This window comes from Centroberyx gerrardi, chromosome 12 (genome assembly GCF_048128805.1).
Source record: "Centroberyx gerrardi isolate f3 chromosome 12, fCenGer3.hap1.cur.20231027, whole genome shotgun sequence".
NCBI classification, from domain to species: Eukaryota; Metazoa; Chordata; class Actinopteri; order Beryciformes; family Berycidae; genus Centroberyx; species Centroberyx gerrardi.
In genome coordinates this window covers 9,238,979-9,256,593 of record NC_136008.1, presented here as the reverse complement: position 1 = coordinate 9,256,593, position 17,615 = coordinate 9,238,979, and the positions used below count along the sequence as shown (strand labels likewise).

The window sequence follows — 17,615 nt, the reverse complement described above, 5'->3', positions numbered from 1 at the left end:
TGTTGATGAGTCCGGCTTTCTCTGGACTCGCTAGCTGCTGTTCAGGAGACAGTCTGGATTTCGCTCTTGAGTTTGTCACCTCCTGTGGGCGGAGAAGTGTCCATACCAGAATTTAATTTGGGCAAATATGGCAAAATCTATCTCTCAATTAGGATTAATGGGGAGCTCTACTCTTTTGCAGCCCCGCTTTGTGATTTAGGCTGATATGACAGGTGTATTTTTACATGAAGATTTTGCCTATAGGGCAGCTTTAATTATAGAGGAAATAGGGAGTAGCACTCAAAATCCATTATAATCCTCCAGTTGTTTTAATAAACTTACAGCAGCAGCTTTAATGAAAAGGAAAAATTAGCTGTATTGGGTGTGTGAACTACAACCGGGTCTGATTTTAGTGAAAATGTAAATGACAATATTGGCAGACAGCCTAACATGCTATATATATATACAGTATAGATGGGTGATTGACCAAGGCTATGACTTTTTGTGGTGTTGCTGTCAACCTCAGATCCTAAATATGTCTCACTGACTGCTTTTGAGTCAAGGTTGTTGTGTTGGATAAACGTTTGGCCTTGCAGCAAAATTATGAACCTAATGTCTCTTGTGTGAAGTGACCGACCCTTTGTGAGTGAGTGTGAGAACTATGCTGCTGTTTGCAAATGGATAGCATACGCCGGCTCAATCGAACATGGCACTTCAATATGGAGCCAAATGAAAGGCCATACTTTCTCAGGCCTTTTGCCGTTTCCCAGGCGCCTCTATTGGCCAAACTTGATTACGGTTGACAGTGATAACAAAGACATGGGACAAATTCAAGGAGAAGGAGAAAGAACCTTTTTGTGCCCCCCCCCCCCCCCCCTTCTATTGTTGCAGGAACCCAGAGAGCGAGAGAGAGAGAGAGAGAGAGAGAGAGAGAGAGAGAGAGATCTGGACACGAAGCAGCTTTGTAAATCTTTGTAAACAATCATTTTTGCTCTTGCCAATGTGTGTAATCAGTCAAGTATTCAAAATCAATAAGCCCACCCTCTCACTGACCATACAGGTTTAACTGCATGTACTATATGCATCTTGTATGACCTCATATGATACAGTCAAGATCTCCACAGCTCTCTCTCTTTCTAAGATGGTTGCTCTGACCCTTCCTGCCAACCCTCACCTCCCCGCCTGTCTCCTCCTTCCCATAAATCCATGGGGCTGTGTGTGCAACTGACCCCCCAGTGAAAGTGCCATGGAGCAACTCCAGATGTGAACATCCTCCCTCCCTCCCTCCCTCCCTCTCTCTCCCTCTCTCTCCCTCTCTCTCTCTCTCTCTCCCACACTCTCTCTCTCTCTCCCACTTCCACCACCAGTCACCCCCCTCCCCCATGCGACTACTACGAGTTTTCCATTTCCTTTTTTGGTGAAAAAATCTGAAACAGAGGCGGGGAGGAGGACATTCACCAATGCCGACAGGAGAGTGTATCTGGCGGTCTGTTTGTTATTGGCCTGTGTGTGCTTCATCAAGGCGGCGAAACAGTCGACTCAGCATAAACAACAGCGTATGTATACACATTCAGGCACACACTCATGTACACACACATGCGCTTTCTCTCTCTCTCTCTCTCTCTCTCTCACACACACACACACACACACGTACATACACAAATGCTTTCTCTCTCTCTCTCCCTCTCACACAAACACGCACTTTCTTGCTCTCCCCTTCTGCCACACACAAGCACCCCCCTCTCTGTCTCTCACACACATTTGCACAAACACACCCACTGAACTTTCCTAGAAAGACTTTTTTTAGCACACCATAAGGGTTTTCTCTGGCTTAGACGGTAGACACAAGCCCTTAGATATCTTTGTCCTAATAAACTAAAATAGACAGAATGGTTATATCACTGTTAGCTACTCAGGCTCACTATAATATAACATTTCATAAATAACTCAACAGCAAACATCAGTTAATGTAAATTTATTTGATAAGACTTCACAAATAAATCACATCAGTGTAACATTTAGTCATATCAATTATTATCTGATTTAAGTTCATACTGCTATCACCTTGATGGGATATTTTTCCATCTTAAAATGCATATTTGCCAACTCTGACTTGCCAGCATCAAAGCTCAAATAATGAAATATAGGTATTTTTTAATAATTTTTCACATACACGTGACAAACTAACAATGATAAAAAAAAAAAACAGCAACCAGCAACAAAATGAGGAAAAATAATCATGGCAGACAAAGACATGCATACTGCAGCATTACACTAAGGTAAAGCATTTCAGCTTCTTTTGGGCTAGCCCGTTCTTAAATGCTGGCTCTTTGAGCAATGGTAATATAAAGATTTAATACAACAAATTAAAAGACAAAAACAAGACGAAACTTCGTGTAAAATAAGTGTCATTGTAAAGATCAACAAAAGCTGATACAGGACAAAAAGTGGTCTGTGTGTCTTGTGCCATGTATAAAGTCTTTGAATTGTGTTTGTATGTGCACGTAACATGGTAGCAAGATAATATCTTATCCATAGTGCAAATGACTTTACTGATCATGACTAACATAGTTGGACTACCTCACTGATCTCCCAAGGCGTAATCAGCAAAGTTGTTCAATGTTTCTCTCCATTTTCTCCTTTTTACTTTCTATTTTGACATACTATAATTATTCATAATTAGTCAAATTATAAATCACTTTCTGCAGCAATGTCACCACCCCCTTCTATTTAATAATATAACTTGTTCAGGAGGCATAAAGCAAGACAGATATAGTATGGAAAGATAATTGAGACTTGAGGAAAGGCAACATTCAAAATATGCATAAAACTGCAGTTAAAAGAGCATTACAACAGTAACTCAACCATACTTTCAAAATACAGACTCAAAGCATTACATATAGTGTATCAGTGTTCTCTGTCTGTTTTTCAGAGCCTCGCCTCCATTTTAGGTGGCGATTGACTCATATAAAATATCAGGGAAATGTTTGCAAAGTGGCATTTTGCTTTTCTTTGGTTCAATAGTACATAACATATATGTAACATTATTATTAAGGCACTCCATAAACTTTGTTTCACAGAATCATTATGTTTTGGGCTACAGAAAAAAATCGGTTCATCCAAACAATACAGCATCAAAATGGGATTTTGTGCACTATTTCAGGAATAAAATCCAATCCAGATAAGGAAAAAGAGGAATTGAACTGTGATCTCTTTTTGTGTTTGTGTGTGTGTGTGTGTGTTCTGTGTACATTTGTATAAGAATGACCTGAGAGGCACCATGTGTTAGCCTGTATTACCATCCTCGGTAATGACTGGGGGTCCTGGAAATGCTGTGAGGAGAGGTGTAAGGGGCGGAGGTAAGGTAAGTCAAGGGGAGGCTGAGGGAAGAGTGAATGGCTCCTCTATAGGCTGCTGTTGCAGTCGCGGCACAGGATCCTGTCACCGTCCGGGAAGAAGCCGGCGCCCACCAGGGAGACGGAGCACTGGGAGCAGGTGAAGCACGGCTGGTGCCACTGGCGTTCCTCAAACGAGATGTACTTCCCTCCTCCAAAACCTGGGACAGAGAGGAATTCAAATGTACTATCATATGAGTTTGCAATTCTTATACAAAAGGCTAAATGAAGGTTACGTCTTAGGTGACAGTTTTGGCATGCTATCAGCAGCCTTCTCCAGGTGTCGGCCCCGGATGTTGTTGTGGCAGACTTCCACCGGATGTTTACATGACCAACTTGCCATCTGGTGTTGTGATAGCAAGCTGGTCACATGTGGTGTAAGCTCGAGGCCTCCTCAGGACAGCGTTCCAGGTATGAGGAAGTTGGTAAGCCCCCTCGACCCGGTTCACTGTCCGCGTGGCTTGTTTCCGGAACTGCTTCTCTGATCCAGCGTTGGAATTTACTGCTCTCAGAACTGATTATCTTTGCACCACCACGGTCCATGATGTGGTTTTCCCCTTTTGCAATGGTCTGAAATTGCACATCTGAGGTTCTCTTGTTCAGCTTAAGAGTTTTCTGGCACGCGCATGCGCTCCCTCTGTCTCCCTTTCACACTCTGTTTGGTGTTCTCGGCCCGTTTCCAGCTTTCCCATATCTGGAATGCTGTCCTGAGGAGGCCTCCAGCTTACACCACACGTGACGAGCTTGCCACTACAACACCAGGTGGCAAATTGGTCCAGTGTAAGTCTGCCACACCAACATCCGGGGCAGACACCTGAAGAAGGCTGCCGATAGCAAGCTCAAACTGTCGCCTAAGAGGTAAGTTTCAAACTCATATTTCACTCATTGCAATTCATGCTTGCTACAAAACATTAAAACTGGGGAAAAAAGCCTTATGAACAGTTACAGGTGCTACGTGTAGCATTTTGTGTTTCTCAAAAGTAAGACGACATTTCCCATAAATGCTTCTTGTCACAAAGAGGATGTTGTTACTTGCCCCCTCCCCCTCCCTGTTGTCGTTCGGTTTGTTTTGAAGAGCAAGAAGAAGGAAAAGCAATACCAAAAGTAATGCCTGGAGTGGGACAGATTCACAAAATGACTCAATATCATAACCTGGAGTCTCACCTGTGATGGGTTTGCTGCAGGCCTCGCACTTCTTGGCGTAGAGGCTGCCAAAGCACTTGAGGCAGAACGGGCTGTCGTCTCGGGAGGTGAAGTGCTGACCGGCCAGCTGCATCTTACAGCCGGTGCACACAAAACACTCCTTATGCCACGGCTCGTCCCGATAGGTCACTCCGCCTTTAGCCAGGGTCTTAAACGGAGATAGGTCAAAGGTCATTTAAAGATCTTTTTCACTCAGTTCAAAATACTTGGTGTGGCTGCAGGTCCAGGATCCCAATCTGTATCCCTTTCACTTTTCCTCTTAATAAACATAACAATACTTTAAACATAAACACACTTCGTTTTAACATAGCGAACATTTTTTTTCAGTGACTCGATAAAGTTACTGACCTTTTTACAGCGCGTGCAGCGCGGGGCGAACTTATCCTCATAGCAGGCCACGCAGTAGTGTTCATCCTTGTCAGGGATGAAGGACTTGGAGCCGATGGGCTGCTCACAGCTGTGGCAGATGAAACAGCCCTCGTGCCACGTAGAGCCACCGTACTCCAGCTTCCGAGTGCCTAGCAGAGAGAAAGAGAGATGACAGAAGAGACAGAGAGATAGAGAAAGAGAGAGAAGGAGAGAGAGAGATATGGAGGATGTAGAGGCAGAGGGAAAGGTAGAAATATTTTTTTCAGAGGGCATTTTTATCCCCTTGATGCGTGTTTTAAAGGGAATTTTGGTGGTTTACGGGGCCAATTTCATTGAACTTTGAAATAATACATCTGCATCGCATATTGGCAAATAAACACTCATTTTGTACCACTAAGATCTGTTTTATTTTAAATCATAATACCGCACCTCCCACACTTCTTTCCCACTGCTGGAAACTCACGGCAGGCCTCACAGACGAGGACGGTGCTGTTTTACCCACTCTGACCCCAACCAGTTCATCTTCCACCCCTCGATTTTTAATGATGCTGGTTGTTTTATTTTTTTGTTGATCCAATGGTTAATGTGGGGTCTGCATTTTCTTCTATTGCCGACTGCGTGGTGCCAGCATTTTCTTCGACTTCAGGCTGTGTACTCGGTTGTTTTCTGATCAAAAACCGCTACATTTTTCTCGGCACAGAACACACTGGAAAAAATCCCCCGGAAAAAAAATCCCCCAGTCACAGGCTCCCCATGAATCACCTAGCATTCAGGCATGAATATTAGACAAGTCCATGAAAATAATGTGAACAGGGTGAAATGCAAAAAAGGGTACTGCTAATTATCGGAAGGGCAGTTTTTGCCCGTCATTTTTAACTTCACAAGCATTTCAAGAGCATTTGAAAGCTATTAAAATACCCATGAAAGTTAAATGAGTGTAAAATAGAATGCCAAAAAAACCCCCACAAAATCTCTGCACAGAAAACACTCTTTGCACACTATGCAAGTTCTATAACGCTCATAACTTATTTCATGCATCTCATCCTACTCAGTTTAACTACCTCATGGTGAACTCAGTCTACTCTCCTCACATACCTCTACTACAGCTGCGACTACACTGCATGCTATGCTGCCTGATTGAATATACTGATTAAGATTTGAATGTATATTTGTAGAGTGATATTTATAGTCCAGTGTCTGTCCTTGCACTGTCTCTCTGCCCTCTATGTAAGGTCCTGTTGTCCTTGTATGTGAAGGGTTTCATATCCATTTAGAAAAAAATGTGCAAAAAAATAAATGATTTCTGTCCTCAAAAAAATTCAAAAAAACTATTTTATAAGCAAATGTCTTAAAATGACTAACTTCAATACTAACCCATAATGTGCTTAACTTTCATACCAGCAGTCAATATGGGAGAGTAGGTGTCACTTTTTTAAATGCTGAATATCTCATTTTGGAACAAAACTCTTCATGTGTTCCTATGTACTCTGTTACTATGTAGTGTAGGTTGTCATCTCTCCACCAATGTTGCCAATACAAATTCCTGTACATTTATTGTAACTGGCAAATAAAACCAACTCCAATTCTGACATGAAGCTCAAAGGACATAAGTCTCGGTGGATGGCGACAGCAGCAACAGAATGTCCCTCTGTGGAGGAAATATTTTCGCCGAAGGATAAATTGAGTGAGAACAAAAGAAGCAGCTCACTGTCTGGGAGAGCATAACACTTCAACGCCTGGATGACTATCTCTGGCAACTGGGAGCGTTTCAGCAGGCCTATCAGATCAATCTTGGTAACCAAAAGAGCTTCTGGGGAATCCATTTACATGGCTTTGATACAAAGTTGCCTCTCTCCTCTTGTCACCGGCTACACCACTTCAGCTTAGCATCCAATTATTAAACAAAGACAAGTGTGTGTGTGTGTGTGTGTGTGTGTGTGTGTGTATGATTGCAAAGGACTACGGCTGTCGACTCTGTTGTTAGAGGATGGGATTTACTATTCAGAAGAGCAACAAAACCACATCTGAGTCTTCCTAAGGTGAGCTCACCGATACTGATAGCACACTAACTCTTAAAAGTTTGCAGTATACTATTAACTTCCCATGAGCTTCCCTAATTACCATCTAACCTACCAGGAAGACGTCTTTGATCTGATCATCCTCCACTTGCTCCTTCTCAAGGTGACTTGCTTGGGTGTACAGTAGACACCGTGCAGCAAACGTGCAATCTTCACAAGAAGAAATTAAATGACCTAGAAATAAAGGGGAACGTCACACTCTTCCTGGAATTATTTGCTGCTTTACGAGGGCCGTGTTGGCCGCTACAGGGGCGCTGAAATAATTGACTGGCTTATCTCTTGTTATCATCAGACTGCTGGCAGCCCGCCAGCCCTGAGGATTTGGCTCACAGACAACAAGTCAAGCAGACTGGCAATTACTCTGTCACATTCAGCCCTGGCTGCTGCTCAATCCTGGACTCTTTGTCGCACTCTCTCTGTCTCTCTCTCTCCCTCTCCCTCTCTCTCTCTCCTTCCTCTATTTTCTAAACCCTTTTCCCTCTCGTATCTACTGGATCTTTGCCTCTCTACTATTCACTTCCCTTGTTTCCGGGACACGGTGCAGGCACACTCTTTGCCACGTCATCATTTTCAAAACTCATTTGCCTATTTATCTTGAATTCTCAATGGGGGTGTGAACATTACCAAATGACAATGGTAATGCTTTGTGGATGTGTGGCACTGCATATGTTGCACTGTGAAATGCATTCTGTGTGGCTGTTTCATGAGGTATTTCACATCTCCCAGTGTCTTGTGTCTCTTTTTTTTGAACATTTGTAACCTATAAGCTCTTTTTCAGCAACACTCTGCCTCAGCTCCACTGGAGCAACTGGGGGTCAAAGGGCATGTCGACAGAAGTAGTTGAGGGAGGGGAGAGAGTCTTCACTTTACTTTCTCCACTCAGGTTTTCTAAGCTGTGCAGGATTCAAAAAGGTGGCGTTCCAGTCATAAGCCTGCTTCTCTAACTTCTAGTGAGAGAATATTTTATCCTAAAAAAAATCTTTTGCATATCCTTAATCAGTACAGTTGGTAAAAGAGAGTAAAACAGAGCGCACAAAGCTGGATGGGGCTTGGAGAATTTTGAGACATAGGTCCCGTGGAATATCTTAACACAAATCCCTCACAACACCCCTGCTTCCCCCTTTACCTGGCATGACGGTCTTGTCGCAGGCCACACACTTGGAGGAGAACTCATTACAGTAGCAGTCATTGCACAGCAACGCGTCGTCCTGGCTGGTGAAGGGCTCGTCCGCCAAGGAGCGGTCGCAGCGGAAACAGCGGAAGCAGTGCTCATGGTAATGTCGGTCCTCATAGAACAGCTCCTGGAGGAGACAACAAGGTCGTATGAGGCCTTTTCATACACTGGGAATGCATAATGCAGTGGTTATTCCTGTGGGTGGGGGTGGGTAACTGTAAGCAATGTGGCACAATATGGACAAAATAAGAATCACTAAAGAAGTCAAGGAAGTTAGTGATCTCAATTCTGTGGTGTTTCATCCAAAGATTTATTTTCATGTAATTTACAGTCTCAGAATTGCAGCGATTTTGTAGGTCATCTAGAGCAGGCTATTAAGGGAAACACTGGAAAACTCAACACCAACAGAGGTTTCTGGTTACAACAGCAGCAGAGAGGAGCGTGGGCTTGGCCTGGGTCAAACCGACACATGTAATATCCGCATAGGCAGTAATGAGAGGCAAAGTCTGTGTGTATATATGTGGTTTAAGTGTATGTGTGTGCACGCATACAGTACTTTTGTAGAGTGTGTGTGTGTGTGTGCCTGTAAAAGGCTGCCTTGACAAGGATGAGGCTGAATTTATTGTGTATAGGCCACAGGGCCAAGAAAAATGCAGGCTTATTATTTACTGTCCGCTGCCCGTGAGAGTGTTGATAACTCATTGGCCTCCTGAGCCGAGCAAGCTAGTAACTAGCATGCCACATTCTGTAAACTGCACTTAGTAGCGTAAGCCGGTCTTAAATGATCCACTTCATGTTTGTGTTTTCCATTAAGGGAAGATTAAAATTTAACTTGATTGTGGGGAAGAGGGAGACGTTCCCTCATGCTGCATTTTTTGCGATTTGAGACAAAATTATCCCATTGGCTTATGTGGATTTAGTGGAAATTGCCTGTATAATTGCATGTTAAATTAGCCTTTACTGTGTCTTGCCACACAAAATATATAGAATACGCCTCATTTAGCGTGTATTAATGCATCATTAACATGACACAACTCCCGTTTTAGCTATTCAAGGCCATGTCAAAACACAGTAAAAAATGACTTAAAGCTAATTAGGGCAGATCCTTGAAGTGCTTTATCACGGTTTAACCCTGTATGCTATACAAAATGCCTCACAGTGTAGAACTTCTGAGATGAAGGGTTTGATTCCTACTCTATATACCCATTATGGATTTTTTTTTTTTTTTACCAGAAATTCATGACAAAATATTTAAAAGATATAAATGATTTCATCCTCACAAAAAATACCTATTTTGTAGGCACAGGTCTCGACTTAGCAGCTTAAATACATTTCCATAATGAGCTTTAATTTAAAATCATTGTATCAGAGCAGGCATCACTTCCTTCCAAAAGGTGAATATTTCACTTTGGACTGGAATTCTTTATGTACACTTGTTATTGCTGTGGTGCAGCAGATTACAGGTCTGATCATGTCAAAATGGGCGCCTTACCCTGGCGTCATGGGCGATCAGCTCCTTGCACTCATCACATGTGTTAGAGAACAGGCTGTCGTAGCACGGGATGCAGTAGGGGTTGTCATCTGACTGGATGTACTTGCGGCCGTACAGGGACTCTTTGCAGTTGTCACAGTCAAAACGGTCGGCCATTGTGATTTGCTGTAAGCCTGCAACAGAAAAGAGACGCTCGGGTCAGCCACACTTCAAACAAAAAAACCACAAGCAGTTGCAATTGAGGACAAGAGGAGATGAGGATAAAAACAGAGGGCAGAGAAAATAGGAGAGTGGAGGAAAGGAGGGAGAGTCTAGAGGAAAGACTCAGTCACTTCACCACCTTCTGCACACCAGTTGGACATCGGTATAGACTTTCACTGCCAATATTTATGTTGTAAATACTTCTGCTTGTACCGGCGATGGAGTTGAGCTCAAACAAAACACGAAGAGCAAGTGGGAGGGAGGGAGGGAGAGAGAGAGAGAGAGAGAGAGCGAGAGAGCGAGAGAGAGAGAGAGAGAGACAGAGAGAGAGAGAGAAAGAGAGAGGGAGAGAGACAGACAGGTAACATGAGATGGAGAAAGACATGACTTTCATGAGAGGCAGTACAAAACGCCTATTAACTTTTATTGCTGTGTGATGAAAGTGTGGTGCAGAGAGAGGGAGGGGACAGTAGGGAAAGAGAGAGCTGTCACTTTGCTTTCTTTCTATCACTATCAACCCCTTCCTAACACTGTCAACCACTGAAAATCTGCAATCTAAGATAAAAACAACACAAAAATAAATTGAGGCAGCCTCTTCCATGCTTGAGTGGGAATAAGGTGGTGTATCCCCACATCTGAGGCGCGCAGACATCCACACGCCTCACCTGTAAATATTTATGAGGCAAATATCTATTTGTGAGCAGTGCCTGGACCCCCAACTGATACACAAAGCCCAAGAGGCGTGTGCATTTGTGAGTGTTTGTGCGTGTCAAAAGAGCCGGCACTCGCAAACTGTGTTTTGAACATGACTGCTGAATCTTGCAAGTGCCTCCGTTTCAGCATACGGATGCAACTACATGCATACACATCAGACAGATACAGTAGATATACTGTCTAAGCACATGGTTTTCGCAGTTTGATAGGCCCCTTGATCATAGCTGAGCACACAACAAAGTGACAGAATAATATTGTGGGAGCATTATGGCAACAATATCAGGTTGCCAAAACATTACAGCATGGCTGGAGGAAAGCCCGGTGATAAGTGATACAGCCCTCTGGCAGAGTACACTGCTGGCTATTCATTTCCACCACCCAGTAATAATAATCACCTCTGATATAATAATCAATCAAACTTCAAACTGGGCTTGTGCTGCCCGTCTTACACACAGACACACACACGCAAAAACACCCACCTATGCAAGCTCACACCAGCACCAGTATGCATACATGCTAGCATGCATATACACATAGAATGCATGCAAACTCAGACACATGCACACAGTATAAAAGTGCATGTGTGGGTGAGACAGAAAAAGGAAGAAAGAGTAATAGCCAAATCACACAAGATCCATCATCAAAGAAAACATCAGTCCCAGACTCTCATGTTTCATCTGTCTCAGCCCTTTGTGAGACAAAAGCTCTTAATGAGCTGGGGTGAGGGAGTCAAGATCCAACAGACCTCACCTGCTCCCAGTCCTCATATATAACCCAGTGACAGGCTTTGGCTAACGCGACACCACTTACCCCAATCTGGAGAGGCACTCTTAGCCCCCTTCAATGGCCTTAAGACATAAATTAGAGAGTGTAAATGTTAGACAGCGCTGCGGCCATGTGTATACACTGGCTCACATCACTAGACTAGCCGTATCTCTCTATCTAATGAGGGAATGGATACTCCTTTAGGACCTGATGTCTCAGTTAAAGACGGTATCCATCTGGAGGTTATGGCAAAATGTCAGAATAAGCAGCTGTGGTTGGCCTGAGCAATGTATGGATATAGGAGTTGAACTTGCAAGGCTGTGTTTTAAAATTGATGTCTTTACATTGGACACACACCATCCATCAGAGTATTCCAGCGATGTTAGCATCAGCCCATATCCACAACAGTGAGATTAGATCAACAAAGTATAGAGCTGAAAATGAGCACTATGACCTTAATGTTATCTGCAGTGCCAGGCAGGTATGTGCTGCCTTCGCTTGCCAGGTTAGGGAACGAGACGAGGCATGACTCACAAAGACGGGAAGCAAACGCTATGACGTCTGATGTCAGCTTTTATTTCCAAAGCAAATCAGGCAGCCGTTTATTGCCCTTCCCCAGTTCATTTGTTCATCCACTTACTAAAAGGCTGCAGAAAGTAGGTCATACAATGCTCTTCAGACTGATTAAAATACATATGCTCTGTGACAGTTTGAGGAAAATTCTGTCCCGCATGTCTAACTGTCCTATACAGCCGTCTCTGTACCTGGGATGGATCATCCAGGGTGTTCCTGAGGCCGCCTATTTCCCCACTGCTAAAGTCTCATGCAGCCTTGGCCAGCTTCCCCAACTACAAGTTTATTCATGGTCTCTGGAGAGACGTGGGTTTGAGCTAGAATAACTGGGTTGCCAGCAATCAGTTAAGATTAGGCAACAGAGAGCTCACTAAAGCACAGATGGGAACTTTACACTTACAAAGATTCCAAAGCCTGATACATAAATATGTATTACTTTAGAAAGGAAAAGGGCTTGTTTTAACTTTCAGGTCTTGTATTGTTGCCATGTCAGAGAGGATCAGTTAGAGCAACAATCTCTGAGTGGTGAATAGACAGCTAGAAATGAACTCCTGATGGCACAGGAACCAGGCTCTCACAGAGAGAGGCATGACGTCAGTGTATTGACCTCCGGGGCTCTGTGTGAAGACGTGACTAAATCCCCTCCGTCCAAAATCGCTTCCCCAGCATCAGCCTCAGAGAAGAAGGTGAGGGGGATGTTGTAATGTGTACGTGTGTGTGAGGGTGGGAAAGACAAAGAGAGAGAAGAGAAGAGAAGAGAAGAGAAGAGAAGAGAAGAGAAGAGAAGAGAAGAGAAGATTTGGATCTGGTCCACAGTGAAGTCCAGTCCGGAGGCCAGTTCTCACAGGGCTTTGAACCCACTCTATCCTGGCTTCCCGGCAGAGGTCCATCTCCTCCATGCCCAGGACCCAGTGACTAAGAACCCCACTCTGGGTTAATAACATTCCCAAATACCAGAGCTGTGACTGACTTCAGCCCCATGGGAGAGAGTGTGGGCTTCAAGGAAATCACCACTGCCTCCACAACGATCCAGAAATACTGTACAGAGTTTTATTATAGTGTTGAAGGGAAGGGATTTCTATCTAATATAGGCAATGGTGCATTCCAATCTCTATAATGGTCCAGAGGGAGTTCATCTGAAAGGGAGATTGAAAATATATCCAGATAAGTTCAATGCTGCTATATAGGTCAACGTGAATGACTCTGCAGAAATGTTCTTCTCTGGTTCTCTTAACCCTTTCAAGGCTGGGGTATGTTTACTGTTGGTTGTTCAGTCTTTTTGACATATCAGGAGGATATAAGATAGCAGAGGAACGTCAAGGCTACTTTCGCCTAGTCATCACAACCCTCCCTGACTGGCATGCGGGATGAAGTTCAGGGCCAATTGAGAGACGCCACAGAGCAACAGACCAATGCAAGCTAGCCAACTGTATGTACTATGCAGTTGCTGGGCAACATAGTCATGGTTGGTTACTGGGGGGCTAGCAGCTACCCTGTCCAGTCCGGTCCCACAGGCTGGCCCGTTAATCCCCAGCCCAAACTTTGCTCACGCTCCGGTTGGCTCCAAATGAACAGTCCGCACACCCTGCTGGGAACGAGCCTGGCAACTCTTCCCCCCTTTCCTACTGCCTGTTAGAAGAATCTGCTTGTAAAATATCTGTTTGAGTAAGGCTAGACAAAGCACTAGACAGTGTGTTGCATCAACATAGGAGACAGATCATCTTGACTGTAGCAAGCAGATGGCTGTGTTGCACAAGCAAAATGACACATAACTGTGTAATGTCTATTGTCTCTTACAGATACTAAAGAGATTACAATATATGGGCTGGTCAGAGGAAATTGCAAAGTAATTTAGGAATTTATAAATTTCTAGAGGTTCCAAAACTGTATTTAAAAACTGTTCATCAGGGTCAGAATGCTATTATAACTGCCATGAACAAACCAGACTGACTTCAGGACTGGAAGCTGAATATTTCTCATCATTGTCTGGTTAAAGGTCTGTGGAAGCTTACTGTGGATAGGTGTGTGTATGTGAGTCAGTGCTGCTGGAGGTAGGCTAATGGTGAAAACATGGCTTTGGGAGGGGAGCCTATCAGAGTGATATCACCCTGAATGTGTGCATTAGCCAACAGGTGTTCGGTATCCAGCTCAGATCTTTGTTTGTCTCTGTGTACTTAATGACTGAGCGGCACACAAACACGGACCAGACAGACGATGATTTGCACAAACACACATAATGTAGAAACACAAAGCATAAGTGTACACATTCACGGGACACACAAACACACATATGCACACACAACACTGTTCTTAGTGGTTTCAAATTTTTAGATATTAAAGTTATTATTAGTATTCTGGTATCGTGACGACACTATAGTCCAGTCTTGATTTGTGCAATCTCTCCAATAAAAAGAAACAAAAGAACCAACACTCTCTCGATGACGCTATTAAGACACACATGTTGAATAGCTAGTGGTCCTGTATAGCTCAATGGTAGAGTAACACTGCCAGAGTTGGTGGTTTGATTTCCTCTGGGGCCACCCATGCTAAAAATGAATGCACTCATGGTACTGTAAAGTACTTTGGTCAAAATAGTCCACCAAATGACATATGTTATATTTTGGATTTGGCAGTTTCTCCATTTACAGTGAATTGGAGAGAGATCTGAAGAAGAAATAGACACACACTAAGATCAAACACTTAATAGCATGTTAATGGAGAAGCACAAGCTACTTCCTTGACCCAGGCACCCAGGATGATTTTACAATATTTCGGGGCCCATTTTCAGTTTCATAATAGATTAGACTTTACAATTAAATAGAGCTCATTTGGATGTAAAAGTTTAAACTTTTCCACAAAGTCACTCTGAAAGCTATTGTCAAAGGAGCAGCTCTTGGTTTTGTCTCTTGTTGACAACACAGATAAGAGCCTTGGTTTCTAGCTTTAGGATGGAGGTGTTGATTATTACAAATATTGGCAAATCTGGAAAATACTGACAAATAATGGAACCATAAGAATAACATATGATCATGGGAACAACCCATGTATGTCTGTTTTAGGCTGGGTTTTGTGCTGAAGATACTGCCAGTCCACTGCCCATCCCATTCCCACATCTCCTACTGTACGTGAAAGAAATCATAATGCGGAAATGGTGTAACTGTATCCACCCTGATAAGACACCATGTAGATGCCAGTGGTGGAAACAGCACCACAGTCTACCAATGACGCCCTTGGCAGAGGATATTAAAATGGTTTTGCATATTGCCAAGTGGGCAACGGTCTAAAGGTTGTGGCTATACTGTAGTATGTGGTCTACAAGCAACAACATTTTTCAACACGTTTCAACACCAGGACAACTGCTGTATTTAGTTAGGTCTGTGTTTATAGGTCTACTGTGCCTAGTATGTCTGCTGTATTCAAAGTAGTAGCACCCACAAAAGCTACTTGAACACCGTTAACTCTCTGTGTCTCCAGCAACTAGCTGACCCACACACTAAGCCACAGTAGACAGTAAAGAGTTTGTTGAGCAGATCCCCATAGGGTACGCATGGCTCTGTTTCCTGTGATACAAGTCCCAGAGAGAGTGATGAAGCAATGGAAGAGAAATCAAACAGAACAGTGGGACAAGGAAAAGAAAAAAAAAAAGAAAAAAAAAAAGGAAAGGGTGACATTTAGAGGCAAATGAATGTTGGACCAGGATCTTAAACCTATGACATGTCCTAAATCACATTGGAGGAAAAGTGAAAAGGCTGGGTTTGGATAAACACATACCATCACATTGTGCTCAGTCCGCTGCCTGGACATCTTCCAGACAGTGTAAAGCTCTTTAGCTGGCTCGGAGACGGGGAAAAAATACAGCGCTGGACACTTGAGTATATCATTTGAGGTAGTGAAGGCCCAGTTGAGCATGTCAAAAATAAAGCACAATGTCAAAAACACACTTCAGAAACGTTAATTTGTGTTACAGGCCGACGGCCACTTGAAAAGAGCCTAACAGGGATGTCTTCTGCTCTTCTGCTCTTATTTATTCGGTGTCTCATGAGCGTGGAAGACTTTCCATTTGGTGACTAATGCAAAATGGCAATCTCATGAATTGCACAAGACTTTTTCAATGGCCCAGAACTCATGTTTATGTCACGATGTCAGAGGGATTACATTCACGTTACTCTTCAGCGGGCCGGCAACCAAGGTCGGGGTCCTGTGGGAGAAGGCTCCAAATCCGCATATTCTCAAGGACGAGTCACTCCACAAACTAAATCCTGAGCGGTCAACATGACTAGACGTGTGCATGAACATCAAGTGGTCAGGACCATTTAGGACATCATTTACTTGACATTCTTGGCTCTACAGGTCACAGAAAAGCAACATACCGGCTTTGAAATATATTTGTTACATATTGGTTACATCTGGTTACATGTTTGGTGCGCTGTTCTTGCTGGCTTCAGCTGCATCAGATAAATGAAGGCCAGTATTCGAAAGGAGAGAGCGAGCCAACGAATCTTATCACAGGAAGAGAAGGAAATTGCTCATGAAGGAGAGATAATGCCACAGCGCCATTCGTAAACACATGTGCTTATTAAAACAAGCTAATAAGTAATGGTTTTGGAAACACAAAAACACATTCTGCTTTTAATGGTCCTTAAACGTTTAGTACGATGTTAAAAAAAGAATGTTGCTTACTTGCTGGTAATAAACAGCGCTAAACACTGTCAGTTTAGCAAAGCATTATGTGGTTTAGTGCAGTTGTGACACTAACTCTACCCCATACACCAGCACATCAATCATTTTCATGGGTTGAGACATTTAAGGCATTGAGCAATCTGTGGTGATCAGAGTTTATACTATGGGGCCGGCACCGAGCCACTGTTTGGATGCTGTTGGTAAACAACCGGTGGCTCCAGTCTGAGAGTTGTCACTTTCTGCATGCTTTCCCGTATTAGAGGAGAAGAACCTGGGCCACCCACACTCTCAGACACTTCATGAGGCTATGATCAGGAAGCTGCAGAGGACAATGCCATTTGCTGAGGTTCTTTCAACAACAGCAATGAACTGGTTATGGGGGGGGGGGGGGGGGGGGGGGGGGGGGGGGGCAGAGTCAGACCTGAGACTGCTCCTCTGTGGGAGCCTGGGTCAGACTTGAGGATAGAGGACAGGCTGCAGGACCAGACACAGGAAAGCTAACCTGTTATTGTCACTGAGCATTTAAACACTGCCTGGTGTGGAGTGGGAGGAGACTGAGGGCTCAAATGAAAGCCAAGACCATAAACATAAAGGAGGAAAATGAGTACCTGCAGGAGAAAATGTCACCGTGGCCTTTGTAATTTGTCCCTTCTTGGCAACTTTTAATGACCATGCAGGTGCAGGGATTTGACTTGATGTCTTTTAATATTAGCCTTGATTTTGTTGTGTGGTACACCTGTAGCATGACTGGATATCAAAGAGTGATAGAGGAAAGCTATGGGTGAATAATAGCTGGCTTGCAAGAACTGTACTTCAAACCTTCTGGCCTCAAATATTAAAAGGATTTGATATAGTGATTTAAAGATGCACACCAAAGCAGAAAAAAAGAGAAAAAAAAAAGCACAACGCAGCTTCCCTTGATGTTTGGTTATACTAACAACACAAATTTGTCATAATGTGACATTTAGTTGGCAAAATGAGATAAGAGGACG

At 43.5% G+C, this 17,615-nt stretch overlaps 1 protein-coding gene across 1 annotated transcript in view; it reads right to left on the bottom strand.

The window, feature by feature from the left end:
• Positions 1 to 1,939: 1,939 nt before the first annotated feature.
• Positions 1,940 to 17,615, bottom strand: part of fhl3a (four and a half LIM domains 3a) — a 29,844-nt gene continuing 14,168 nt past the window's right edge. Inside the window, exons 2-6 of the mRNA XM_071926627.2 lie at positions 9,691 to 9,863; positions 8,151 to 8,325; positions 4,926 to 5,095; positions 4,539 to 4,725; positions 1,940 to 3,535 (exon numbers count right to left, since the gene is read on the bottom strand). Of these exons, the coding sequence (XP_071782728.1) occupies positions 3,384 to 3,535; positions 4,539 to 4,725; positions 4,926 to 5,095; positions 8,151 to 8,325; positions 9,691 to 9,863 (857 nt within the window). The 3' untranslated portion in view covers positions 1,940 to 3,383. The remainder of the gene's footprint in view (positions 3,536 to 4,538; positions 4,726 to 4,925; positions 5,096 to 8,150; positions 8,326 to 9,690; positions 9,864 to 17,615) is intronic.